This window comes from Chelon labrosus (genome assembly GCF_963514085.1).
Source record: "Chelon labrosus genome assembly, chromosome: 5".
Lineage (NCBI taxonomy): Eukaryota > Metazoa > Chordata > Actinopteri > Mugiliformes > Mugilidae > Chelon > Chelon labrosus.
The window spans coordinates 22,377,686-22,404,439 of record NC_140341.1 but is presented as its reverse complement, the minus strand read 5'-3'; the positions used below and the strand labels follow the sequence as shown (position 1 = coordinate 22,404,439).

The following is a 26,754-nucleotide window of genomic DNA, read 5'->3' as shown; positions in this document are numbered from 1 at the left end:
TTCCTCAGTATTAACAAAGTTGCCTCAATGTTCTTCCAAGACATACATTAATGGTCTGAAAGTCTGAGGAAAGGACTGGCAGTGTGAGTGTTATCACTTATTATGCATGTGAAGATTTATTTGATTCTCAATCAGAAGAAACTAATATCCGCTCAGGTCTGTGCTGAGGACATGCAACTAACGCTGGTCATGAAATGAACTCCTGCCTCATCTGTATCCCCTTTAAACTCTGTAGCCAGCTGCCTGCTGACTGACAAACATGTATGAATAAAGCAGAATCAGAGGGATGGGCTGAAATGCTTACACCAGGCTGGATGAACTCTTCACACTGATGCGTCTCTTGTCTCCCTCCCTTCTCCCTGCTCTTTCACCCGCTCTGCTGCTGCGGTTTCGGTCAAACCAGGTGATCAAGCACCGACTACAGCGTCTGCTGAGGCCGCAAAAAGAGGAGAAGAAGAACAAGCAGCAGACCAGCACTGTTGCAACAGTGGGTCTAGAGGAAATGAAAGCAAAGGTACAGCACATACTGCACTGCAACAAACCATACCTAGACTGTTTTCATGCCGAGCGGAGAGCCTACCCTGCAGCGGTGCAGCTGCATTAGAAAACAACAAAAGAAAAAGTATGAGAGAAACAATTTAAGATTTTTCCACAAATAATGAATGAGTGTAATGTTCCTAATTAGTCTTAACTACTGTGCAAAGCACATCCTTCCCTGGAGCTCAGATGTGTTTTTGCACAACTTTATTCTGAAAACACTTATTTCTGAACAAAAGACTTCTTTTTTCATATCTAACCATAATATTGTCTTGATTTAATACTGCACGCTAAAACAGATGATGTGAGACTTTGGCTAACATCAAATTCCATGGCAAGTCTAATTCCTAGCATGCAAACATGACATTGATCTTTTTGAACTCGTTCTTGTAAATAAAGTCGGTAAGCACGCTTCTCAAAATGCTGACTTGTCTTTTCAATTATAATTATAAAAGTAGCACTACTAAAATTTAAAGCACGGTCAAAGTATGAGCTTCGGAGTAGTGGTTAGAGCAGCAGCTTTGGGTGTGAAGGGTCACAGGTTTGCCTCCCCTTGCATCCATGGCTGAGGTGCCTTGAATAAGAACCTAACCCCCAAATTGCTCCCTGAGTGGGGAGAGGCAGCGGCCCACTGCTCTGAGTGTACACACTAGTGTGGAATGGATGCGTCAAATGCCAGAAAATAATTTCCTACGTGTGGATCAATACAGTATAAATCATTATTATTATCAGTGTTGTGTTTACATGGACATGGATAGAGATTTAATATAATCATCCGAAGCATTAATCGAAATGTAACGTTTTCATATATGGTGGTTTCACCCGCTGTGTAGCATTGAATAAATATAACAGAAGAAGAAGAATTAAAAAGAAGGGTTTTTGTTTCTGTCTATGGTGAGAACACTGAATGTATGCGTATCAACGGCACTGCCCACATCAGTTCCTACTTCGTTCATCTTTTCAAAGATTTGTTTGAACAAGTCGTCGTTTAGCTGCCGCCTTGTTTCTGTCCCCCATGGAGACTCGTCACATCACCTGATGTTTACCAGACGAGGGGTAAACATGCACAGGAAGAATGTATTTATCCCAACATGAGAGGATCAATCCAATCACACCACCCCTCCCAATCCCGTTGAAAATTCCTTGCTATCAGGCCATTGTGTTTCTATTGAGGTGGTCACATGAGGCGCTCAGACCATTCCAGTTATTTGTGTAATACTGGTAAACACAGCAGTTGAGCTTATTCTCGATCCACGTCATTTCCCTGCACGTTACCAGCTACATATTGTCACAAATGACGTAACACGTGATCTTGAAGTTAGACCTTGTTTGCTTTGCCTTCACCAGGAACCCAATGACATGGCACGGAGTCATCCAGAAGGAGCGTACGCCAACACGATTCTCCCCAACCACCACCAGCCTCACCCTCACCCTCACCACCATCACGCCGGACGCCACGGGGTGTTTGAGGACTTCGCGTGCTAAAGCCAACCATTGTTTCCCGTCCTGGTGACAACAAAAGATAAGAGCTGTCTGTGTTGGGATCAATAACAGACCCCTGGCATTTCCGTCATTCCTTTGCTGTCACCAGAGAAAAAGCTACAGCCAAAGTCAAACACCAAACTTGTGCTGCTAACAAACCACTTGTACGTGCAGTATGTAGGCACAAATCGGACACGGCTTTTTTCGTTTTTCTCTCTCTCTCTCTCTCTCTCTCTCTCTCTCTCTCTCTCTCTCTCTCTCTCCCTCCCTCCCTCTCTCTTTCCCCCTCTCTCTGGATGGACCCCGCTCCACTTTGCCCTGCTTCACTTTGTGATTCCAGGACCAATCTTTGGTACGCGATCACTACAAGGGAGCAAGAGGAGGACTGCATGTCACCTTGATCCAGTTTATACTCCAGAAATGGAAGAATATGATTTATTTATTCAGCTAGCATCTCAGATTTTTTTTTTCTGTCTGTATCCCTCCATCTTTCTTCAAACTCTTTCTTCTGTTTCATGACGAACACACTGTACCATGTCAAGTCATTGCACATGATAAATGATGTAATTATTTAAAGAGAAAATATTATCTATATGTTCTATATTGTATACAAGATGACAATACTTAAGTAAGCAAACCTTATTCGTGTTACACAATCCAAAGTATGAGGGGGATTATTTAGGCTGAAATGTGTGACCTTGGCTTCTAGCAGCATCTTTCCACATGATACACTTTGTCTGGTTTGTGGTTAAGGTGTTAGAGAGTAGCATTGTACTTGTACATAAAATCTGACTTAAAAATGAGGAAGCTCTAAAAGTTCTGTTTCAGTGGTTGTTGTTTATATTTTGTTAATATATAACTTATGTAATATTAACTTTAGTTATTTATACATTTTAGAGAAGATTTTTATATGAAAATAGCGATCACGATTGTAGCATATTACTGTACACTTACAATCTGCAGATATGATAGACTGCCAAACATCAACACATTTGTCCGGGTGACACGAATGGATCGTGACTATTTTCTCCATCGTTTCCTTTTAAATTTACAACACACACATCCTTTGCATATAGATTAGGGGTGGATTATGTTTTCAGTTATGGCTCTACTTGAGGCATTCTTCATATTCGACTCATTTCTGCCCACCGTCCTTTCTTCACTTTGGTTAGCATCATAACTTTAAGCTGACATAAGCAATAAGAGACAGAATTTAGATTTTTTTTTTGCCGAGTCATCTCTTTCAGCTGTGGGCCAGAACCACTGTAAAAGTGCAGCAGCTATTTACTGCGTGGGTCTGGCAACAGTGTGTGTGTATTTATGTGTTTGCATGCACACTTGAACACTTTGCACACGTGACTGAGCACATTAGACCGACACAACTCAGCTGAGCTGATCAATGAAAAAAGAGGCAGTTAGACTAGTAGTGCTAATAGTTAGCAAGAATTACGGGAGTAATAATGCAACAGTGAGGTATTTATCAACTAAATCCAGCTGTGGAGGCGCAGAGAGTTTTGTAATCTAAACAGAATTGTTCCAGAGACTGATATATTCTTCCTGGTTTACTTAACCTTTAAAGGGCAGGACAAGGACGCCACAAATTTTAAGAGCACAAGTTTGCAGAGTGAGAGTAAAAAGGGATTCAGTCATAATCATATCACAGAAGGTCAGCCCTTTTCCACTGCATGAACTTACCAAGAACTTAGAAATAAGGATTTGGTTGAGGTCTGTCTTGTCAGACATTTGGAGTTACCACATTCTTTTTTTTTTTTTTTTTTCATGATAGGAGTGCTCTGTACGCGGTTGTGAGGTACACACGCATGGAATCAGGGAACTAGTGGGACTAGCACAAGCCAAGCTTTTGCCATGTGTCTACATTTCACTTTTAATTGCTGAATTTCCCAAAACATGTTTGTGTAACAAACATTTTCCAGTGTAATAAAAAGTGGTCCTGCTCTGTATAGATGCAGTATTATTACTCCTTATTGCAGTCACCCACGTTGTTGAATCTGCTCGATAAATTAGCTGAATGCGCTTCAACACTTGGACAGATCCCAGATTTAGTTCCACGACAGCAACATGTTAAGCTCCGCCCCCCACAATGAGGTCAAACACATGCTGGTTTTTTTTTTTGCTTTGAAAAGTAACGCTTTGCCAGAATATGATACCCGTGAGTCTGAACAGCTTCAAATTTGACACTGCTCGATCAAGCAGTCGCCAAGAGACACAGAAAAACAGATATTACTTTGTTTGCTGAGGTTTTCCCCATTGTGGGACAAGCTATGTCTACATGTTATGTTTTGTTGTTTGCTGTGATTAAGTTCCTGCAGTGGAAACACACACGTACACAAGGCTACCCAGCTAGTGCTGAATTTTTACGACTCGCTGGACAAACTTTGTGTGAGAGTGAACTGGCCTTTAAAATATAGTTTTCTTGATTTTTACTCATTTTGATGTCACCATTGGGCTTCTGTCTAAAATTACTGGTGATACAGTAAGACTCGCATTTTGCAAATACACTGTATGCTCAGCTAATCGTTCATCTGTATTTATAACCATAAGATGTATTCGGGAATGATAAATAATTTCTATGCTTCATTAGTCTGTTAGAGTTTCTGATGTTGGCTGCAGGAGCAGAGCTACATAACTGCGTAACTATTACAAGATAAATACTCTTAATCTGAGTGAGATTTTTGGAACATGCTAGCACAGTGCTATCGTGGTGCGAACAGACATTGTTTTGGTGGAAAGTGTGAACAAGAGTTGTTGGACTAAATTGTAAAGTTACAGCTCAGTAGGTGGCAGACAATCCACTTTCAACATATGTCTTACAATTTAATGGAATACTCCACATTACAGGATTTCATGTTAACAAATGACAACATCATTTTTTTTGTTCCTGTTCACTCTGTTGCCGCAATACTGCCATATATCAGTTTGCCTCACAGTGAGAGTCCACAGTCTGCATCTGTCAAATCCCCTCCTCCTTTCAAGTAATCATGGGCTATACATGGCTGTTTAATATTCATAATCATGTGTCACTTTGACATTTTCAAAAGGTTCCCAATCACAGTCTCTGATGGCATCCTGTACAGGCTATGCATAACAATCTTCTCCTCTGTCATCAATAATTGTAGCTATCCTCTGAGAAGTCACACAGGGGCTGGTGTGTTGAGATGAATACAGGGTTGCATTATCACCACAGAGTTTTGTTTGAATGATAGGGCCTGGAGTCGCTGCGGAAAGGCTTTCTGTCCTTTAGGCGCCGCGTTTAGCTGCGCTGTCAAACACAACTTAGTTAAAACACAGATAAGTCGACGACAAAGAGCTGGTTTTACGACAACGGTGTGTGTGAGGTGCCACAGGTCTGCTCAGTGGGCGGCAGGTCTGCACAGTAGCAGATGGGACGACTTCCCCACTTGACGACATGTAGCTCACATTCCTGGGATTCCTCCAGCCACCTCCATCAGCTCCCTTCTTGCACAGCTCTTGGGACTTACCTTTTTACAGCTCCATGAAACTGAGTCTGTTTGTGCTTATTACATTATCCATGTAAAACTATGTAATCCAACCAGCCACAGATGTTAAGTTTTGAATATCTGCAGTATTTTTTTTCAGCTGATTTTATTTTATTCGTTTTAGCTGAGGCCTGAGAGAAACATATAAGTGCAGGGTGATGCAAGCAGATGTCATGAAGTCATACGGAGAAATCTCATCTTATATCTGACAGAAATGGAACTGGACCGCCCCTGCAAGTAACAAGGAACGCTTACATTTTGTACATAAGTGTGATCTTGTGATTATTTCTTCTGTTAAAACACATTTTATAAATGTTAAATATGATAAATACAATGACTATTAAAGTTTAGATAAAAAACCAGTGCCTCTTAAATCCAGTTACGGTTCATTCCAAGCGTCCATTTTTTTTTTGTTTTGTTTTTTAAAAGCAGTCAAAATGTATCTTAGATTGTTTGAAGCATTTCCTGATTAAAACACGGTTTTCTATGATCCATAAGAAGGTTACAAGAAGACCCACAGGCATCTCAATGGAGGGTCAATGAAGCCGAGTTTTCTCAACATTATTTCTACATAATTATGTAATTCTGCTTCTCAAATTACTCTCCAGGCAAACGCATTTTTAGTGAGAAAATTAAAATAAGCCAATTAAAACAAACTGATTTTTCTCGTACCAATTTCTAGAGGACTTGAAACAACCGTGTGCCCACGTGGGAGGAGAAAGTCCTGGGACGGAACGTAAAACGAAGTACAAAATAATGACTTACAATTAACTCCCAGCTGCTCTGTAGTTATGTGGTTTTACAGCATGCCTCAGGATAGTGCATATAGACCCTTGAAATAACTAAGGCTGTAATTAAGGTTGCAACGTTTTCCCTGTTTTTACCCAACCCAGACATCAGGAATACCTCGAGTCTGACATGGGAAGGAATCTTAGCGCCAGTCTTTCGAAGAACATGCTGCACATGTGAATAATACGGATAATAGGGATTAAAACCGTATTCTTTGCAGCACAAATGATTTCTGAATGTTCAGTAACAGTCCTGAGCAACCGGCAGTCATTACTGGTGAGACCTGTGTTGTAGACGCTAAACATGTTCTTCTGCTGACACCTAAAGGACACATTTTGTAGCTGCTGCACAAAAAGAAAGAAATCGTGTAATTTGGAACAATGCCGACAACAAAAAGAGAAAGTTATATTCAAATATTCTTTATTTAAAAATTAGAATATTTCACAGTTTATTGAGATTTACAGCACTTGATTACAGTATACGTGATGAGTATTAATTGAAATGTAATGCTTTGGTTTTTTAGTACCCATGTGAATAAAACAATGTAAACCAATGGGTCCAAACATTGGTAGAAATGAACAACTTGAGTCTTGTTTGTGGTTTAAAATGAATGAATGAGTTGAAATTCAAACATTTTAAAATAAGTAAGATAAAGCATAATAATAATAATAATAATAATAAAATATTGGTTGCTGTGTAAATGAAGCTATAAAAGGTTTAAAAATAAAGTGTCTATAAAATATTTATACATGTACAAAGAATGTCATGAAAGCCTCAGTTAGTGCAGAAGTATTTAGAATCAGCATAATTCAGGAGACCTGACAGATGAATAAATTATGGACAAAATACTTCGCTCAGCGACGGTGAGTGTGTTAACAACACAGGACGATTAATCTGCCCACTCCCTCGATATTGGGCTTCTCGTCAATAGAAGGCAAAGCAGATCATCACAGCAATTTCGTACTGTAATCTCAGCCCCTCCGTCTTTCACAGTGGTTTTTGGAAGATTCGGTTTCCAATTACTCACGCATTAAAAGTGTCACGATCGTCAAAGAATTACCAACATTCATGCTACGGCTGCTGGCGCACTGCGACGGCGAAAGCTGCTCTCGTCAAACTAGAGATGCGTTAGAGAATGAATGTAAAAAGCCAGAAAAGCCTGACCTCTATGGTCTGTGTTCACATGGCAGAAAATACAGTCAACACTGTTCAGGGCGTATGTAGTGTTTCCAACATAGATCAAATCCAATTACAGTTAAATAAAAGGACTCGCCTTGATTTGATGTATTTCAAAAGTTAATTTGAGGACAGAAAGTGTCTAGTGTCGACAAAATACATTAAAAGGATAAAAATACAGTGTATTTACTCAGCTTTATACAGACAATGTGAGTCATGGATGGTACCTGATTGCTGTACTTGAGGCTCTCTGAAATTAAAAATGATGTCCTCCGTCAGACATGTACCCAGCTGTGTTATCTGTAATATTGCACATTATTATATACTCTGAACTTTCTGGTGTCCACTGCCGCTGCTTTCACTGCAACTCACTGAGCAACGACTGAGAAAGCAGAGACTACTACAAATGACACCATTCAGTCACCTACAAAATCAAAACAATACCGTCCAGTAATTAGGAAAAGCTAAACATTTCCTGTTAGAGTATATAAACTGTCTTACACTTGGTGACACGGAAAAGTGTTTTGTACATTCTGGATTTCGAGTATTTCTAAACTAATTAAATTCTATTATGAAGTACCATTACCAAGGAGGACTCTTGAAAAGAATCAAAAGCCTGGGCCATCACTTCAGACCAGGGTGGTTTCCCCTCCGTTATTCAGAATTTTTCTCCTGCGTGTGATTTTTCTTAAATACACAACGATGGATTACTGGAACACCTCTTCATCTTATACATGTGAAGAGAAACAAATGTGTTCCAGAAACCGCCTCCCTGCTCTAAAGGCACATGTGTGTGTGGATGGATGGGATCAAGATATTTCCAAGTCACCTACAGAAAAATGTAAATTTAATGAAGCAAATCCCCTTAAACCTCCCAGGCTTTATCCACATCTCCCATCCATTCACAACACTCACTCATGTTGTAACAATACCAAGTCTAAAATGAATAAAACCCATTTCACCCCCATGTGAAAGGGTGAAATGTAACACAATGCAACATAAAGGTAATTTCAGAACAGCTAACATGTGAGAAGTCAATGACAAGGCACTTATGCATAATTAACTGAACTGAAACACTCAGTACATTTCAAAAAGTGCAATGCTGCATTGCCCGTATGTGAAGGGCACACAAACTGTTGTGTAATGTACCAATGTAAATCTATCACAGCCAGACGTTTAAGCCAGGATTTAAAACGCCTTTGATATTACAATATTATATCAAAGAACATTCTCCAAATCCCGAGTGGTTGCTGCTAGCACTTCTGATCCCACTGAAAAACAACAACCCACTAAAGCTTTCTGTCACTTGCAACTCATTGTTTTGATTCATTTGTTTTAACTATGGGTCTCCCCCATACGAAACCACAGGCAGCTGCACCAGTACATTGGCTCTAATGAGCCTCAGAGAGGAAAGTATTTGCTACAGGAGTTTGTGACCCGAGCCAAACATATATTCCCAATAAATACAGACTCCAATCCATTACGTGTGCAGCTCTGGGTCTGTTTGATGTGTACTGGGCGACTTAACCATAAGAGGTCTCTGCAGCGATCGAAAACTGCTTGACGCAATTTTTTTTTAATTTGTCCGAATAGCGAGAACATTTGGCTCGAGAAACTGTATTGTTATATAAAATTGTCTCATTAAGAATGTACTGCATTGATTTATCCATACTCAAACACACCTAACAGCTCTTGATGCACACAGGAAGATGGGGAATGTCAGGCGGAGTCACAGATGTAACTGCAGCCCCAACATGGGTGTGTGCAGGGAAAGGGTGAGGTTCAATTTGGGTGGTTTACATGTGTCGCTCTTTCTCACACCAAATTCTAGCTTGCATCAAGAAACTATTCCGACCAACGCGCATGTTTGAAAGTCTGTTTAAACATGTGCAGAAGTTTCAGTGTTTTTTTTTCAAGTGCTGTTTCCTTGTTCTTGCTCAAAAACCAGCATGGCAAGCTGGGTGCGGGAACCGAGACCTTCCAAGTTGCTCTGAACACACCTATGATAGATGTCTTCGCTCAGCCTCGGGTTGCACGCTTGGTAAAGGTATTGCTGGTGTAACGCCGGCTCTATGGCCCTGAATACATGCAGGCCTGAATACTTTACAAACATTTCATAGATGTCCAGGCTATCTAGAATCTCCTCATTCTCTTGGACGTCTGCCACCATTCGAGAGCGCGTTGTCATGTAGTCCGAGTTATAAAAACACGCTTCCTCAAACGACATGCGGTCAAAATGGCCTGCGTCCTTGACCAGATCCACTGTGGTTGGATGTGGCTGGTTGTGATAGGCCACGTCCTGATTGTACTCCTGGAAGTGGATAGGGAAGAACACCTGCCAGTTGTTTATGGAATTCATGCGGCATCGGTTCAGAAATTCAGAGTTGATGTTTGTGTTGATTTTAGCCAGGAAGAACAGAGTGTCAACCGGGTGCTTCTTTGAGATGATGTCCATGAATTTGATCTGGGATGGTGTTTCTGTCTTGACACTTATCCACGGGATTTTCACTGTGGGGTATTTGCGTTCGTACGTGTTTATCTGAGACTTCACACTAGCAAATATATCGTTCTGGTTAACTTGCTGCGCCTCCATCGGATCATAAATAAATAAGAATGTGAGGATGGCATTTTCGCTGGTCTCAAAGGCATTTGAGGCAAAGACTTCCAAGAAATGGTTGACATAGGTCCGGTCTTGCAGAGTGAGAGGTATTATGATGTGAACCCTTGTAGCTTCAGTGACATAGGGCATGGGAATTATCTCTATCCGACTCAAAGGTCGCACTAGGTGAACCCTCTTAGTGACAGAACGGCTGTGACCTTTCTGATTAACAACCTCTAGCTGAAGGTCTAAGGTGTACTCCATGCCTCTGATGGGGTCGAAGCGCCTGTAGCCATTAATCAGCTGCTGTTTCTTCAGGTGCAGGACGGGCATGTACTTCTTGTTCAGCTCCCGTATGGCTGTGTCAATGACATCAGCCACATCCAAGCGGTCAATGCCGCGCAGCTCACACTTGGGAGACCCGTCGGTGCATGAATAAATCTCCTCCTCTGTAAAGTATTCCCACTTTAAAACTTCAAAGCGAGATTTGGGCTCAAAAGGTGGATTGATTCCCACTGGCCACTGGGCACTTCGGTTGCCTTCAAAGGCCACCACGCTCACATTTTTTATTTCTGCCTGTGGAAACACAAGAAATGTTCAACTCTATACTTTCGTGCCCCTTAGGTTTATACCACTGAGGCTAAACTAAAATAGAGGTATTTTGTGCCTTCTATAGAGTGTAAGTAGAGAGAAGCCAGGTTTTTATTTCTGACTGCTCCACAAGTGATTTGTGACACTTGAAAATCAGCTTACCTGCAGCTTAGCAATCTCTTCGTAAGTCTTCTGGAGTTCAATCTCTGTGAAGAATCTGTGCAACCGGTACATCTGTTCGGGGTCAGACACTGGATGGACGGTCAGAGCTTTCTTAAACTGCTCGCTCTGTTCTTTATTTGGATCAGAGTTTTTTCCCAGCTCATAATGGTGGTATTGAAGTCCCTGAAAGGAAACACAGAGTCCTTTTCATGAGGCATGATGGCATGACACAAACATGTCTAATCTCATTCCAAGCTCAGTTGTTATGCTCCGCTGCTTCCATTCCAGAAAACATTACATGCCATCAAGGCAGCATCTTGGCCTTGTCTCCGCTGCAAGCAGACTGGTTTCAACCATAATTGTACGGTGAAAGACTCAGACTCACTGCTTAAGAATAAAATAGCATGGTTATACAGCTAGAAGTAGTTGTCCTGAGAGTTTTGGTAGTTTTTATATGTCAGTTCCAGGGCTATGATTTGATTTCACCATTAAACTTTGAAATTATTCCCGTTTTAGTAACACCATGTTGACTTACAAGTTAAGAATTTAAGGGGAACACCTAAAACAGAAGTGACTTGACACTGGCAGCATTTGAGCTGAATGCAGAGTAACCAATCTGATCGAGCTATTAAAAGAACAAAGAATGGAGACATTGCTTAACTGAGCGTCGGGGCCACTCGGTTGAAAATGCTTGCCAACAGCTTACTGCCTCAAGCTGTAACACTTAGTGAAGCATTGTCCGTGCCTAATTGCCATCAGTGTTTTCTCTTTAACAGAAGATACTGATGCCTGGCTCTGTGGTCAGGGCTGTTCTCCTCACCCATACAAGGCATTTTAACTCCCCCCCTGCGCCTCTCCTTTATCTGAGGGGGCTCTGCTTCTGACTCAGGGCACTCCAGATTAGCAGTGAAACTCACTCTCAACTGTGTAACAAGATGGTTTCCTACTTTGGGTCAAGGCCAAAATGGAAGCAAAAGTCATTTTAACATCTACAGACACACAAAACCTAGGCTCGTGCAAATGTTGCAAATACAAGCCACTTTTTTCCTGTAACAGTAGCTCAGCATGGCTGAAGCAAACTGTGCTGAATGACACACAGTTGCCTGAAAAGGGCACTTGGTCAGAGCATGTTTGACCTTAAATGCTAATGACATTACAGAAGCAGAGCATGTTGACCCACAGGGGATTTTCACACCATTGAACCCAGCCTGAACCTTCCGCTGTGCTCTCCGTGCCTGTTTACCTATTCCACGTCGCTCCTGTAGCTGTGGGGGAAAAAATGAAAGGCTAAAGGGTATTAGCAATCTCCTCTGTAATATAAATACCATCTCTGTGCTAGCATGGTAATTACAGTTTTATATAGCCGTCTGTCAGCTCTAAGTGCTGTCCCAGAGGCAATGCAGGATTTCTACTGTGACGGTTTTGTTTTTCTGCCGAGGAGAAGAGCCCCTGCTGTAACCTGTCACACAGCGGTTCTGAATGACAGCATTCAAGCATTTGTCTTCTTTGTGGAGCATTCATTTAAACTGAGAACTGCTTTAAGCACATAAAACACAACATACATAAAAAAAAATGTACTGTGTGCATTACTGAAAATTGAAATGCATGATTATCTATGTTAAACTCTCAACTTACCTCATATTCACTGACACAGTTTGTGCTGGTGTAATCAATGATGCATCTTCCAAGCCACTCATCCGGCCTGGCACTCAGGATGTCGTTCCTACAGTTTTCCAAGAAGGGCTGGAGTCGCAGGAGCAAGCTTCGTGACAGGAGGTATCCAAAGCCTCCGTAGCAGTACTTCCCTTCCATCTCCCCACCTATGAACTCCTCAGGACTGCCCATGTAAAGCTCCCGATCCATGCTCAAGTGCTCCACCAGGCCTTTGATCCTGTCGGCCTCCGTGTAGGCGTCGTCTTGGACGAAGTAGAACCAATCATACTCATTGATATGATGGTCTAAAATGTACCTGATGGTCTGGAACATGTTCCATATGAGTCTCTCGTCTCCGTGCGAAATCACAAACATGCCGTGAGGGACTTTGCGGTTGCGCGAGCCGGTGAAGAAGATCACGGTGTCCAGGTGATGGCTAATGGTGCGGTTGACGGCCACGCCCAGGGTGTTGATGGTGTTCTTGGATGTCAGGACCCCGACGAACAGACGCTCTCGCATCCCCAGCTCTGTGCTTATGTATTTAGCCCTGAAAAAAGACGCCAAACAGCAAGTGAGTAAATGCTCTGAATACAATCTGACACTAAAAGAACTAAAAGACAAACCTTAAGCTGTTCTTCAAATGGTTAAGGTTTGTACCAAAGTCAAGTGAAATTCTGGATTTCACAGAGAATCACAGATTATTTGGAAAACTCTGCAAGCACAAACTTGCATTGTGATTCATCACTAACGATAACTGAATCTTCATTTCCTGTCACACTCTACACGCCATCAGTAATACACTGATCAGCCACAACATTAAAACCTCTAACAGGAGAAGTGAATAACATTGACCATCTTGTGACAATACACTGTTTTGTTGGGAAACTTTTGGACCTGGTATTCATGTGGATGTTACTTAGACATGTACCACCCACCTAGACCAGACACCCCCACCCCATAGCAATGACACTCCTTGATGACAGCAGCCATCCCCAGCAGGATGCAGCCTGACACAGGCACACACACAAAAACTGTTTAGGAACAACTCAAAAAACATGAAGAACAGCGCAAGGTGTTGACCTGGCCTCCAAATTCACTAGATCCCAAACTGGTCAAGTATCTGTGGGATGATCCACAGAGGCCCCTCTCCTCAACCCATAGGACCCAAAGGCCCCCACTAACAACATTATGTTGCTAGACACCACAGGACACCCTCAGAAGTCCATTCTTAGATGAGTCACAACTGTTTTGGAGACCTACACGATATTAGGAAGGTGGTCATAATGTTATGACTGATCAGTGTATGTTATTTAGTTTAGATAGTTAAACATTTTTAATGAAAAATGTAAAACATTTGTGGGCTTCTCACGGTACTTTTCTCTGTCATATGATAGTAAATGAAACTCATAATTGAGTCAGTCAAACAAGATGTGAGCTGATCACTTTGGGCTTCGGATTATTACAATGAGTGTTTTCAGTACTTTTTGGCATTCCATAAAGTAAACAATTACCCAACAAGAGAGATACTGTATTAATGTCATTAATCATAAGACGCGGCTACATATCATCGTACAAGCCAATGGATGACACAGGCTGCTTTTGGAAATTGGGTGATTAAATGTTTACACATCTGGCCTCAGCAGAACTGCTGGGAAAAGACTCTTTCGGGGAACTGAAATGAAATTCAACCACACTGGCTGTGAGGGCTAACAGTCAGACAAGGTGTCCATCCAGGAAATCTTGGAAAAGTTTGCCTGCATCCAAAGAAAATGTAAGTTGGACATGGGTCAGTGGAGGCAGACTGTGGTCGGTGTTAGAATCTGTCAGACTTAGTGTGGATATTTGATCAGGGCTAATAACAAATGAACTGTGAATTATACCTAGTTAATGCTGCCAGTTTTGTTTGGTTTATTCATTTTATGTTACTTTAAAATCACATGTCAGCAAGTGGCAGCTTTAGACCTGGTACAATGTAAAGAAACACAATGATTTCATCATCATCATCATCATCATCATCATCAGTGATCATTTGGTGGGGATGAGCTAAGCTGCGGCCTGCGGTGCCGTCAGAGTTATAATAACATGACCTGGATTTATACTAGCCAGCTGACTCACAGAGTGTGATCAGACTTTAAAGAGAAGACAGAAAGAAGTTACCTGAAAACTTTCTTCGGGGCACTCGGCTGGACTTGTTTGTATGGGACTATTCTCGGCTCAAAATCCTCTTCGGACTCCACATCGTTGACACTGGAAATTGAGTTGGGCTTTCGGGCTCCTTTGAGCAGCCCGTCCTGACCCAAAGTCACATCCTCGCCCTTCTTCTCGTCCAGATAGCACGCTTCTTCCGTCCAGTTGACGCTCAGCAGACTCAACGTGAAGCCTAAAGAAATACCGATTACCACGGGGCCGAGCGAGCGCAGGACAGAAATAAACACTGAAAATCTCATTTTGGACGTCGGCTCTCCCTGTCCCGCTTCGGTCGCGTCTACATTAAACAAGCCGCTGAGAGGGGCCTCTGGTCCGGGACAGCTCAACTGAACATCAAGTCTGAGGCGAAGCAGGCGTATCCTCAGTGAACTTGAGAAAAAGATGTAGCTTCTTCCTTAAATTTTACGCAGGATTGTTACGTGTCAGTCTGGCTGGTACCTGGCTCCTCCCCAGGGGCGGGTCTACTTGCACACTGGGCGGAGGGATATGATCCGCTGACTGACTGCAGGTAAACGCAAGCTGTGGCCTGTCTACTTTTACCTAGTTACCAGAGGTTAACAGCACATGTACTGAAAAATTACTGAACCTTTATTATTTTCTTTTTCATTTAACTGGCACTTAAATAACAATTGTAACCCATGGAAAATAAGGTCTTGTCAAACCATGCGGATAGGGTCCGTTATTTCTCAATGAAACAGATGAATTCTTTACGGTAATCATAATTCCATATTATAATTTCACCATGCTTTACTGACAGTATTACAGTGAAACTAAGTAATTAATTTGGGTGCTTTATTTTGGGTTTTTTTCATGCAGCCTTACTTTTCATATAGATTTATTTCCTTTTTTTTTTTTTTACACATCATTAATTATTTATATAAAATTATATATATCCAGACCTTTAAGCTTATTAAATGCTATTCATTGTTAAGATTATGAAGCACTGTCTCTAATATGATATTTACAAATAAATAAATCAATAATAATGATCTATCGCTGGGATGGGCTCCAGCAGACCCCCGCGACCCTTAACAGGAATAAGCGGGTACAGAAGATGAATGAATGAATGAATGAATAATAATGATCTATGGAAAGAGAAAACGCTCACAAAGGCCGTTTTCTTGTATTTTCTTCTATTTATAATAATGTGTATATATTTAACCTATAAACATTTTGTTATTTAATTTTGTATATACATTATACTAACTACATTTTCCTTGACAAATGTATGCTTTTAATGTAGCATTTCTACAATGTAACGTTTTTCTACTTGCTCTTAAGTGAAGAGACCCTTCCTCCACCGCTGTGTGCACCTTCATTCCTTTCCCTAAACACAGGAACACATTCATTAATGGACTGATCCCATCAAGTCACACCACTGAAAGCCACAGCAGGCCCTCTCTCCCTGTGGTTATGTGTTGTGTAATAACTGCTCCTTAACTGACAAGTCTAATTATCCCACACTTTTGTCTTAAATCTTGTATTTGGTCCTTTGATCATCTTAAACCTTTATTCCTAATATGCTTTTTCTTTCCAGAATTTATAATATTAGGACAATTAATTATAATGTACTTTCTTGTAGTGTCTAATTTGCATCTCCCCTTTTGTGTCATTGGTCAGCCTTGTGATATTTTAAAGTAAAGTAAAATAGTGCACTAAGCTTCTTTAGCTAAAATATCACTGTTATGAATGAAATGTAATCAGTTTGTCTCATACATCTCTCTCTGCAGCTGCTCCATGCACATTTTGTTGTTGATTAGCTTTCTGCTCGTCCACCTGGTCCTTACTCTTCTCTGTAGGCCTCTGTGCTCCTCACCCAGGTGTGAGGGGCAGTATGCTTTGTGACCAGTCGACCATTCAGCTGCATCTCTTTGAGTGTTGTTTCGAAACTTGCTACCCCTGATCCCACCCTTTCCCCCAGACCCCAGACCCACACAGACAGGGAGAGACAGGGCACCAACTCCTCATTGTGTAGTTAGAGGTCTTCAGACTGGTACATCTGCAGGGTTGTCCTATAGTCTTGCATTTTTAGCTTGATTAATTTTTAAGTTGCTGTCTAAACATATTATAAAGTGTAACATGATTCATGTGCAAGCCCAAGAAATTGCTTTCTTTGTACAACTCTTTCATTGTTTACAATCGTCTGAATACACATTAGACAAAAAACAAAAACAAACAAAAAAACACCAACATATACATGTCCCATTAAAGACAGGAGCTTTTTTGACTATTCATATGACCCAATTTATAGGAGTAAAAGTTTATGTCCATAATGCCATCACTTCTGTCCCTCTTTGTGCTGTACTTTAAAGAATATATATAATATATACATATAATACATATAAATATATACATATAATCAAATAAAGTGTCTTCTCTCAGTAAGTTGCCAGCGTGAGTAAAACTGAGTGTTTGCTCAGGTCAGACACTGAGCAAATCTCTGTTCTCTTGTGCCCTCTGGTGGCAACCAGTATATTTACCAACGTTTAACATTGGGTAACATGCATATTTCAACACAAAATTGACGACACTTTTCTGTGAAGTGTCGTGTTTTTACTTCGATAGCAGAGACCTTTTCAGTTTGTCAGTATAAAACATATTCTGCTTCCCCACTGTGGGATAAATTAAGGAGTTGTCCTATCTTATTTTATCTTAACTTATCTTATCGTAGTAGTACATGAATATGTCATATGTGGCTTAGTACATTTTACGGAAATTCATTCATTCATTCATCTTCTATACCCGTTTAGTCCTGTTAAGGGTCACGGGGGTCTGCTGGAGCCTATCCCAGCTGTCATTGGGCGAGAGGCAGGGGTACACCCTGGACAGGTCGCCAGTCCATCGCAGGGCATTTTACGGAAATTTTATAAGTAATGTTTCACTGCCAAATTCTCTTCAGGAACAGCTTTGACAAACCATAAATGTGCGCCCGGATGCATTGCAGAACTTGATGGACTTTCACTAGACGACATAGGGCAACATGACGAGTTTAATTCATTGGTAATAATGAGTCTTAGCAACACTGACAATGCAGCCCTGGCATGGGTGTCTGTTCTCTTAGTTACTGTTACTGTTGTTTGATACAGTTGTCATTCATCATACATGAAGTTATATTTAATTTCCATGGGTATATGTGTTCTTAGCTAGCTGTTTAACTTATTTTTTTGCTCGGAAACTGTCGTCTCCCACATTCCTAGAGGGCGTGTAAATGCACCTCTTTAGGTGTCCCTCTAGCTGCCTGAAGAAAAACTGTAAATGTCACAATCAGCGGCTCCGCTTATGTCCTTCAATGCTGGACTTCTTTCCTTCGTGCTAAGTTTCAGCGCGTGACAGCCTGTACAGATTTTGATGCTACTTTAGGATATACTGCACCATTTCCCCTCCGTTTGGTGTTTTTAAAAGCACGTTGCGGTAATGGAGTGTCGTGTGTTGTCCATTCAGAGTCATGTTGTCAGGGGATACGTTGGGAACAAGTCGGCAACATTCCCGCTGCAGGTAAGAACAGGATCTTACATCTCGGTCGAGGTTCTAACGGCCCTGAATGCTGTGAGGACGGAGATCAACGAGATAAAACTCTCACAGAAAACAGTTTGTCATTGGGACACAGCGAGACTTCCGGAAAAATGACAAGACTGTTACATTCATTCACACACACACACACGCACACAAAAAAAAAACCTTCTATCAGCGACCTTTTCTGCTCTGAGATTATAGGCCGTTTTCCATTTCTTTAACCACTTAGCTTGAGAGACAGTTTACCGGCACCCTAACAGTATGACAAAACATGCTGCAGCATAGAAGTGGAAATTACATCACATTAAATTACACATTTCACCATGCATTAGGTTCCTCCTCTCATGAACACTGTGTACAGGGGTAGCTACAGGTATCACATCAGAGCAAACCACTGATAAAAGTTGTAGGTGGTGATGAAATGTATTAAATTTTCCACAGGATTATAAAAAAACAAAACGTATAGCCAGTATTAAAGCACAACACCAGTGTTTAAGTTGTGGACCATACTTACTACACAATGGTTCAATATATATATTTTTTTTAATGTGAAGTGTAACAAGTTGAGTTAGTATATCCAATGTACACAGTGCATGTGTACATTGTCTTTTGAGTATGCTGTTGTTGCATCGCATACATTTTAAATGTGCTCTGCGTGACTCTACAGAGGCAATAAAAGCTGTTATGACTGTCCGTTCTGTGTGTCGTTCTTATCTCAAACTGGTTTTATAACTCAACTTGTTGTCCACAAAGAGGGTTGTTTTAAGTACAGGAGAAAACATTCAGAAACTAAAGCAACAAATCATTTAAAAAACGCTGTAAATGATCTGTGGTTCACAGTGCCGTTCCCACAGTACAGTGAAAGCTCATTGTACAGAAGTCATTGTTCTTTGTGTTCACAGCTGCTTCATTCCTGTTTTCTCAGGTTCTGGGCTTTGAAGTGGACTCCATCAACTCTGTACAGTTCTCCAATCACACAGGTTGGCTAAGTGTTTGTCATTGCATTTCACATAGTAGATTGACTAGTTTTCTTTTTCCTCTCATCGGCATCGTAGCTTCTTGTTATTACTGATAAATGACATGGATTGAAAATGGGATACATATTAAAGTAGCACTATAGAGCTTTTGACCACAGGTGGTGCTGTAGAGTAATATGTTGATGAGCTCGGTAAAGTTATTTCTCCAATAAATGTACAGAGCAATAGCTTTATATACTAGTGCAAGACTGTTCTTTGCATTTTCTACAGTGACGTTGTGCACACAATACAGTCCATACTTCTAAGGCACTTTCTGGTTGTAAACGTTCATTGTTGCTTGATATTCCCAGTTTTTTGTAAAAATAATAATAAAAAAAAGAAACAAGTGTTTAACTGTCATTGAAGATCTGGTCAAATGTACAAAAATAAGGGAAAGAAAAACACCACTAGCTGGGAGACCAGGTTTAAAAACACTGTGTTTTTGTTAGTAAAGATATATTTTAAACTGATTAGTTAGGCTTTAAGAGTACATTTGCTGCTGCTTGTTGGATTTTGAGATGCCAACTGTGAAAAAAAAACGCATTACGAGAACACTCTGTCATCTCTAGAGTTAATCACTGTCAGCGTACTTTGCCTTGTTAGCACAGAAACCTTTGGATGCGCTCTGTATGTATGCTTTGTCTTATTCATTGGAATACAGGCAGGTTTAAAGGAGGGGTCTCGTCTATTTAACTAGAAAAGCTTAAGTTTTTCTATGAACCGCATCCTGCACCTCACCGCTCTTGGTATGTATAATTTGTGGAGTTCTAAGAAGAAGCATGATTAAAAGTTGATCAGTAAGTGAAATACTTATTGTAAGATAACTGACAGAGTTTAAAACAGAGTAAGAATAAGATCCCATCAGTGCACACATTTAATTTACATTATTTAACAGTACACTATGAATATCATCATACAGTATAGCAGAAGCATATATTATCATCATTTATGTCCTGTAATATGTTATTAAGCCCATTTAGTAAGTATGGTTGTGTGGACTTTACGTAAGTATTAAAACACCAACTCAGAATACTCAACAAGGTCAAAGAGCACCATGGAGTAATAGATTAGGGCTTAAAGTAATCACTGGAGCTGACAATGTTTGTGTTTCTAAGTCTTCTATAAGCAAATCATTGATCAGGCATAATGTCCACTAGCCCCAGTTTGTCCCTTGTGTAATAAAGACCATTAGTTTCTGTAACGGTGTCTTCACCATTAGATCAGAAGATCAGATGATGATCAGATGTTCAGAAGATCATTTAAAACACTGTCATTGTTGTGACAGTGTCTTAAGACTCCTCTAAACACCTGGATGAAAAAATACTCAGTCTACTGAGTACTTAAAGCTGTCCCACAGATATACGGTGTAACAATCTTTTAATCTTGTGGGCTCAAGTCACCTGCAGAGAGGATAGGATTATTTTCTGGGGTTCATATCCCAGACAATGTGTATCCAAAAAACAAACTGAAACAACGGTAACTGGTGCCATGACCTGGATCACTGAGAACCTTCTCAGTCACGTGAAGAATGTGCTTACCCCACAGGGGCGCATTCAACAGAAATCACTCCAATCAAAATTTGTATCTGCTCCTCTGAAAGAATAGACCGGTCAGTTTTGTACATTTAGAATAAATGACACTACTGCGAGACTGCAAATCTATGGCTAGTCCGTACCAGTATGTGTAATCAACATCAATATTCACAAATGTTCACTCTCAGTGGAGACATTCATTTACACACGGATTCTAACCACAGCACATGTTTCTACTTTGCTGTGAGCCGCAGGAGGTGCACTCGCTGGCTCAGGTTCAAGTTTGGGCTCTGTGTGAACTCGGTCCTCCAGTATACCAGAGTGTGTTTGTGTCCATTTTGCTTCTAATCATTAGCAGTCAGAACAGCTTTTGAGGGGTTATTCTAGGTTAACGGTGAAAGGGGCACAAAGAAAGGAGGGAGCTGGCAGCAAGGATACAAGCGACCCATTCAGTCAGTATAGAGGCCCCGCTTGGCTCTGGACACCAAAAAAAGAAAAGAGGGACCTCAGCAGAGGGAGTTGTGGAGATGAAAGGATAGAGCAAGGTGGAGAACTTCTGCTTAAAAGATTTTTGCACAGCAGGGTCTAATGCAATACTTTAACTTTAAGTAGTCCATAAGTTTGTATCCTGGTACTTCATTTATTCTCAAGAGATCTAAAAACATCTGTTTCCCAAATTCAAAGTAAAAACAAATATGTTGAAGTGTTGAATCAGAAGGTGACGTTATTTTTTTTTAGACAATCTTTTTGAAAGCATGAATTTCTTAATGTTGCTAATCCATATGTCTTTTCTCTCTTCCCAGGCTATGCCCACTGGAAGGGACAGGTACTGACAGCAGAGGAGCTGAATGTGTTATATGAGGGCATCAAGCTCAATAAAGTGAATCACTATGACTACATCCTCACAGGTGAGTCTAAGGAGTGTCTCCTTTTAGACTTGGTTAAAAAGTTGCAGGCTATTTGCAGTAGCACGAGACTTAGCCCTTTTCTTTTCATTATGTTATTTCCCCAAGGGTACAGCAGGGACACGTCCTTCCTGGAGACGGTGGTTGATATTATTCAGGAGCTGAAGAAGATCAATCCCAGCTTGGTGTATGGTAAGCGAAAGATTTATTTTTCCATTTTGAAATGTGAATGATAGCATGCGACTGAAGTTTAATTTTGAGATTTCTTCTCCTCAGTTTGTGATCCTGTTATGGGAGACCAGGGCGCTATGGTGAGCCTCTTACAGTGTCTTTTTTTCCCCTTCCTTACAGTACAGCTGATGATGTGTTCTTTTTGTGCCTTTGGTGCACACCATTCAAAACTTTAACATTCAAATCACTATATGAATAGCAGATTTTAATTCATAATTTTCAGAAAACAGTTTTAAAAAGTGAGAAACATGTCTTTGCCGTACATTTTAGTATGTTCCAGAGCACCTGCTGCCAGTCTACAAGGACAAAGTTGTGCCTTTGGCTGACATCCTCACCCCCAACCAGTTTGAAGCAGAGTGAGAGCCTTTTAAATTATCATCAAGGATAAATATGAAAGATTAAATGGCTAAACTTGCAGAAATGATTGAAGGGATGATGTTAAAGGCAAAGTGTGTTTCATTTGTCCTGTGATTGGTACATCTGTCACTTTCTGTTTGCCCCTAGACTTTTAACTGGCAGGAAGATTAAAACAGAAGAAGATGCTGTTGAGGTGAGTGGCATAAACATTTCTTGTTTTGTTTTGCCTGTGACAATATAAAGCTTGAGAAATGGTATCTGCTCTTCAGGTGATGGACTTACTTCACAAAATGGGTCCAGAGACGGTGGTCCTCACCAGTACTGACCTGCCCTCAAAACAGGGGGACCAGTTCCTGGTGGCCCTTGGGAGCCAAAAAATAAGTAAAGTATCTGACCAGCTTTCCCCAGGCAGAGCGTTGCTAGAGAAGACATTTTGGAATTTACTGTAACGTGTGGATTTATATTTATATAATAGTTGTCTCTGACCCTCTCTGTCCTCCTTGCTGCAGCAAAACCAGATGGGACCAACTCCAGTCAGAAAATCTGCATGGACATCCCCAAAGTTGATGCTGTATTTGTAGGAACAGGAGACCTCTTTGCTGCTATGTTGCTAGCCTGGACTCACCACCACCCCAAAGACCTGAAGGTCTAACATAACTATACACCAATCAGTCACTACATTAAACCCACCTTCCTAATATTGTGCAGGTCTCCCCTGTGCCTCCAACAGTTCTAACTTATTTGGAAATGATCTTGGGCCTTCTGAGGGTGTTCTTTGGTGTCTGGCACCAGGACGTTGTTAATGGGAGTCTTTGGGTCATACAGGGGGCCTCTGTGGATTGAAGTTTTTGCAGCACATGCTGCAGATGGTCAATCCATTGGGGATCTGAAAAATGTGTTGACAAGTTCTCCACGTTAGTCTACTTTTATGTTTTTCTGGCTGTTCCTCAGCAGCATAAGTTTGTCGGTTGGGCGTGCAGCAACATTTGAGTATGTACATCTACATGAATGCCAGGATCAAAGGTTTCCCAACAGAACAGTACATTTGTAATGAGATTTTAATGTTGTGGCTGATCAGTGTGTGGATAATTTCATTCTTGTGCAATATAACCTGGTCTTCTCCTTTGTCTTTTTACAGGCTGCCTGTGAAAAGACTGTTTCAGTCATGCACCATGTCATTAAGAGGACCATTACTTATGCCCAGGGTAGGGTTTGCATGTGTTAATTGAAGACTTCATTTTGTCATGAGGTCTCCTTACTGAGATGTTTACTGGACAAGGAACACTATTTGCTCCATTCTGCTGTACAGCAATACTTCGAATCGTATCAATTCACTGTGAATGTTTCAAAAATTAACATCTAGATGCCAAGGTCACAACACTAGCAAGTAATGTAATTTAATGGCAGTAATATAACTAACTTTAGCTGGATAGTGGTCTAACAGTAAGTTGCTACAGTTGCTGCTGCAAAGTTAGCACCCAGAGGGGATAAGAAAGTTTCACAAAGCCCAACCTCTGGCTCTAGACAGAGATACTCACATCTCCCACACTACTAGAGCTAACACTGCAGTAACAGTATGTCTTAGTTCTGTTAAAATATAACAAAATAAATGTTATGCATCTGTCAAGCAGCAATGGCAGCCTCCATAGCCATCACCTCGTCAATCTAAAAGCAGCTCCCACCCCTTGCCTGACCATAATCTTCTTTGTTTGCTCCCTCCCCCCACCTGCACTCCCCTTCCCCCTAGTCCTGTGCATGAGAACTGGGGCAAATGGAGTACAAGGGATCAGTCTTACCCACTTTTTTCCCCCTAATTGGGAGAGTCAGGACTTGTACAAATACTGGCGGCTAGCGGATCTTGAGGAGATATTTAAGTGTACTGGATTACAATCTACCTTTAATTTATTTGATTATTTCACAATTTGGTATTTATAGCTACAACACCTCAAGATTTACAAGACAAGAATGATCCTTTCTACATTTCAAGGTTGACTAGTAAACTACAGTAAAAACTTCTCTTCTCTCTACCAGAAGTGGCGAGCCCTGGGAAAAGGCCCACTCCTGCACAACTGGAGCTGAGGATGGTCCAGAGCAAGGCTGACATCGAGAATCCTGCTATCGTAGTGGAAGCTAAGGTTTTGCAGAAGTCTTCACACTGAAGGTGGCCACGTTTCTGTGATCATTCTACGCTGTGGTGGTACACGTCTGCTTCAGATCTAGGCCGGTCAACCAGGCACATGTAGGATTTTTGCATCAAAGACCATCACTTGTCTCTGCCTTACAGAATCTCTTGAGGAGGGGGTACCACTATGTTTTTATGAGTGGTCAGCAGGATTTCTTGTACGTACATTCTGCTCACAAACACACTGCAATCACTGCCATATGTGTCTGTATTTGGCCTGTGTAGACATCCTGCCCTTCAAAACAAAAAAGGACATCAGCCAACGATGTTTAGTATTAATATAGTGAAATAATGTCTTGAATAAAAACAACTCATTCCAGTTAAGAAGAAACAACAATGATGTATGCATGACCATGCCTCGACATGTTTTGATTATAGAAGGTCAAAACTAGTCAAATGTACTTACTGTATTTCACTCACAAGGCATTATAAGCACATTCATATACTATTGTTATAAAATTAAAAGATGCTAAAGGCATAGTGCGAAAGCATTGTGCACATTTTACTGAAATTATTTTAATAAAATGTTATGAATGCATGCAATGTGCTTTAATCCACTTGAGTGTTTTATCAAGTGTTGCTATACATTGAGACTGGATGCACTACAAGTGCTGACATATGTACTGTAGCTGACTTTATTTTGGACAAATTGTAATTTTAATGATAATCACGACAATAGTTGATGTCAAATGTACGGTTAGTTCCTTTAATCGATTTTCTGAAAAGGTTTTTCACCTCCTTTTTTAATTATGCAATGCTTTCTTGAACTAGTTAGATCCATGTCTTAAACATCTCAAATTGAGGTATTTGCACAGATAATCTATCGACTAATGATCATTGTTGCATTTTCAACCATTGTCATATCTCAAGAAAAGAGTCTGTACGAGAGACCACACTGTTGTAGCCTTAACATGGTTAGGAAGGACAAACTTTGATTGTGAATGTTTTTGTGCTCTAATAGCTGATCCTCACACATAATGTTAGAAAGTCAAGTGCCAAACCTTGAGCTGCTGCTCTGGTATAGAGCAATATGTGAACAGAAATAATAAATTATTAATCTTTTACTGCCCTGCTCTCTTTTTTTTGCACTAGTTTTACACTTTTAGGACTGTTACATCTGAGTAGACTACTAGGTGCTACATATGAGGGAGCTTATTGTTCCCTGAGTATATTTTACTACATTTGCATTCTGATATTAGTTCACAAGCTTTTTATTTAATTTTGTAAAAGATACAGAAAGAAGAAAAAAAAAGTCCATAAATGAAATTTGATTTGAATCTCATGGCAAGGGGTAAATAGCTGCCCGGGATCAAAACTACTGACTGTGATAATGGCAAAATTAACAACAGAAATACAAAATTAAATTTTAATCAAAGCTCAAAATATTCTTCATGTTATAAAAAATAGCTTTATCCTGTATTTCAACATGAAATGTATGAAGACATAAAAGAATAAAGTGAAGAAGTCAGCAAGCCTTAGTCGTCTTGCCAGGTGCTTACTACATTGTGTGATTAGGTTCGGGTGACGCAGCTCTGTTTTGCCAACACTAATCCAGAGTGTGAATAGCCAGCATTAGCCCAGATAAACAGACAGGCCAACACGTTTCCCAAACTATAAACTGAATACAGCAACAAAATAAAGACATCTTCATTGTGGTCACAAAGCAGTAATCTTGACGAATGTCCTACCACAAGTTCGGCTTGATAAGATGCCAAATGTCCAGATTTCTCTCACAAAGGGAGTGAGTATACAACAAGCTTCTTTTCTGATCTCTCGGTTTGTCTCACCTCCTAGTTTAGGTGCAGCTATGCATATACACCAGCAGAGGGCTAAAGAGGCCCAGAGATAATCAAACACACACACCTGCTCAGGAAGGGACACGCTTTAAGACAGGACACTGGCTGTACAAGGCTGGAAGAAAATAACCTTGGTGGAGTTTAAGTCTCATGCACCATTTCACATACAGAGTAAAAAAAATAAATAAAAGAATATCTAATAATAATAATAAATAATAATAAAACGTGCAGTTAGACTTAATGTTTTAGCCAGATTTGGGGGACATACTCTGTCGCGGGACAGTATAATAAATAAGATATAATAAATCCAATGTAGGCACTTATTTAGTGTTAATAAAAAATAATAATACTGATTGTGTGCTGGCTGTGAGTAGTAGCAGGTAATCAAAAAAAAAAAAAAAAAAAAAAACACAATATCGGCTTATATGTGAAGTAATTACTGTAGCTGTAATTAAACGTGCAAGTGTGTCTGTTCTGCACAGATCGTGCATTTTATTTATCTCCGGG

General features: G+C 40.5%; 3 protein-coding genes across 4 annotated transcripts in view; 2 read left to right on the top strand and 1 right to left on the bottom strand.

Annotated features, from left to right (window-relative positions):
• asic4a (acid-sensing (proton-gated) ion channel family member 4a) overlaps window positions 1-2,185 on the top strand; it is a 78,768-nt gene extending 76,583 nt beyond the window's left edge. Inside the window, exons 9-10 of the mRNA XM_084544213.1 lie at window positions 404-514; window positions 1,885-2,185. Coding sequence (XP_084400339.1) covers window positions 404-514; window positions 1,885-2,022 — 249 coding nt within the window. The 3' untranslated portion in view covers window positions 2,023-2,185. The remainder of the gene's footprint in view (window positions 1-403; window positions 515-1,884) is intronic.
• Window positions 2,186-6,702: 4,517 nt separating this feature from the next.
• Window positions 6,703-15,079, bottom strand: chpfa (chondroitin polymerizing factor a). The gene is made up of 4 exons (XM_084545052.1): window positions 14,665-15,079; window positions 12,490-13,054; window positions 10,855-11,037; window positions 6,703-10,677 (listed from the first exon to the last, which is right to left on the bottom strand). The coding sequence occupies exons 1-4, from the start codon at window positions 14,952-14,954 to the stop codon at window positions 9,415-9,417; spliced, it is 2,301 nt and encodes a 766-aa protein (XP_084401178.1). The 5' UTR covers window positions 14,955-15,079; the 3' UTR covers window positions 6,703-9,414.
• Window positions 15,080-17,694: 2,615 nt separating this feature from the next.
• On the top strand, window positions 17,695-25,643 carry LOC311488134 (pyridoxal kinase-like). Of its 2 annotated transcripts, XM_084544647.1 has the most exons (11): window positions 17,695-18,210; window positions 19,154-19,208; window positions 21,580-21,684; window positions 21,790-21,873; window positions 21,958-21,992; window positions 22,183-22,268; window positions 22,417-22,462; window positions 22,539-22,650; window positions 22,779-22,915; window positions 23,408-23,474; window positions 24,301-25,643. In XM_084544647.1, the coding sequence occupies exons 1-11, from the start codon at window positions 18,130-18,132 to the stop codon at window positions 24,426-24,428; spliced, it is 936 nt and encodes a 311-aa protein (XP_084400773.1). In that variant the 5' UTR covers window positions 17,695-18,129; the 3' UTR covers window positions 24,429-25,643. The 2 variants fall into 2 exon arrangements, with proteins under 2 accessions (XP_084400773.1, XP_084400772.1); XM_084544646.1 differs by having other exon boundaries at window positions 21,580-21,873.
• Window positions 25,644-26,754: the final 1,111 nt, after the last annotated feature.

Bases quoted from the DNA above. Each gene is read 5' to 3' on its own strand.
- LOC311488134 (XM_084544646.1), top strand. From the start codon at position 18,130: ATGGAGTGTCGTGTGTTGTCCATTCAGAGTCATGTTGTCAGGGGATAC. The intron at 18,211-19,153 runs GTAAGAACAGGA...CTGTTTTCTCAG, and splicing joins CGGCAACATTCCCGCTGCAG to GTTCTGGGCTTTGAAGTGGA. The intron at 21,874-21,957 runs GTAAGCGAAAGA...TCTTCTCCTCAG, and splicing joins CAATCCCAGCTTGGTGTATG to TTTGTGATCCTGTTATGGGA.
- chpfa (XM_084545052.1), bottom strand. From the start codon at position 14,954: ATGAGATTTTCAGTGTTTATTTCTGTCCTGCGCTCGCTCGGCCCCGTG. The intron at 11,038-12,489 runs GTAAGTTGAGAG...GTTTCCTTTCAG, and splicing joins ACTGTGTCAGTGAATATGAG to GGACTTCAATACCACCATTA. The intron at 10,678-10,854 runs GTAAGCTGATTT...GTGTTTCCACAG, and splicing joins AAGAGATTGCTAAGCTGCAG to GCAGAAATAAAAAATGTGAG.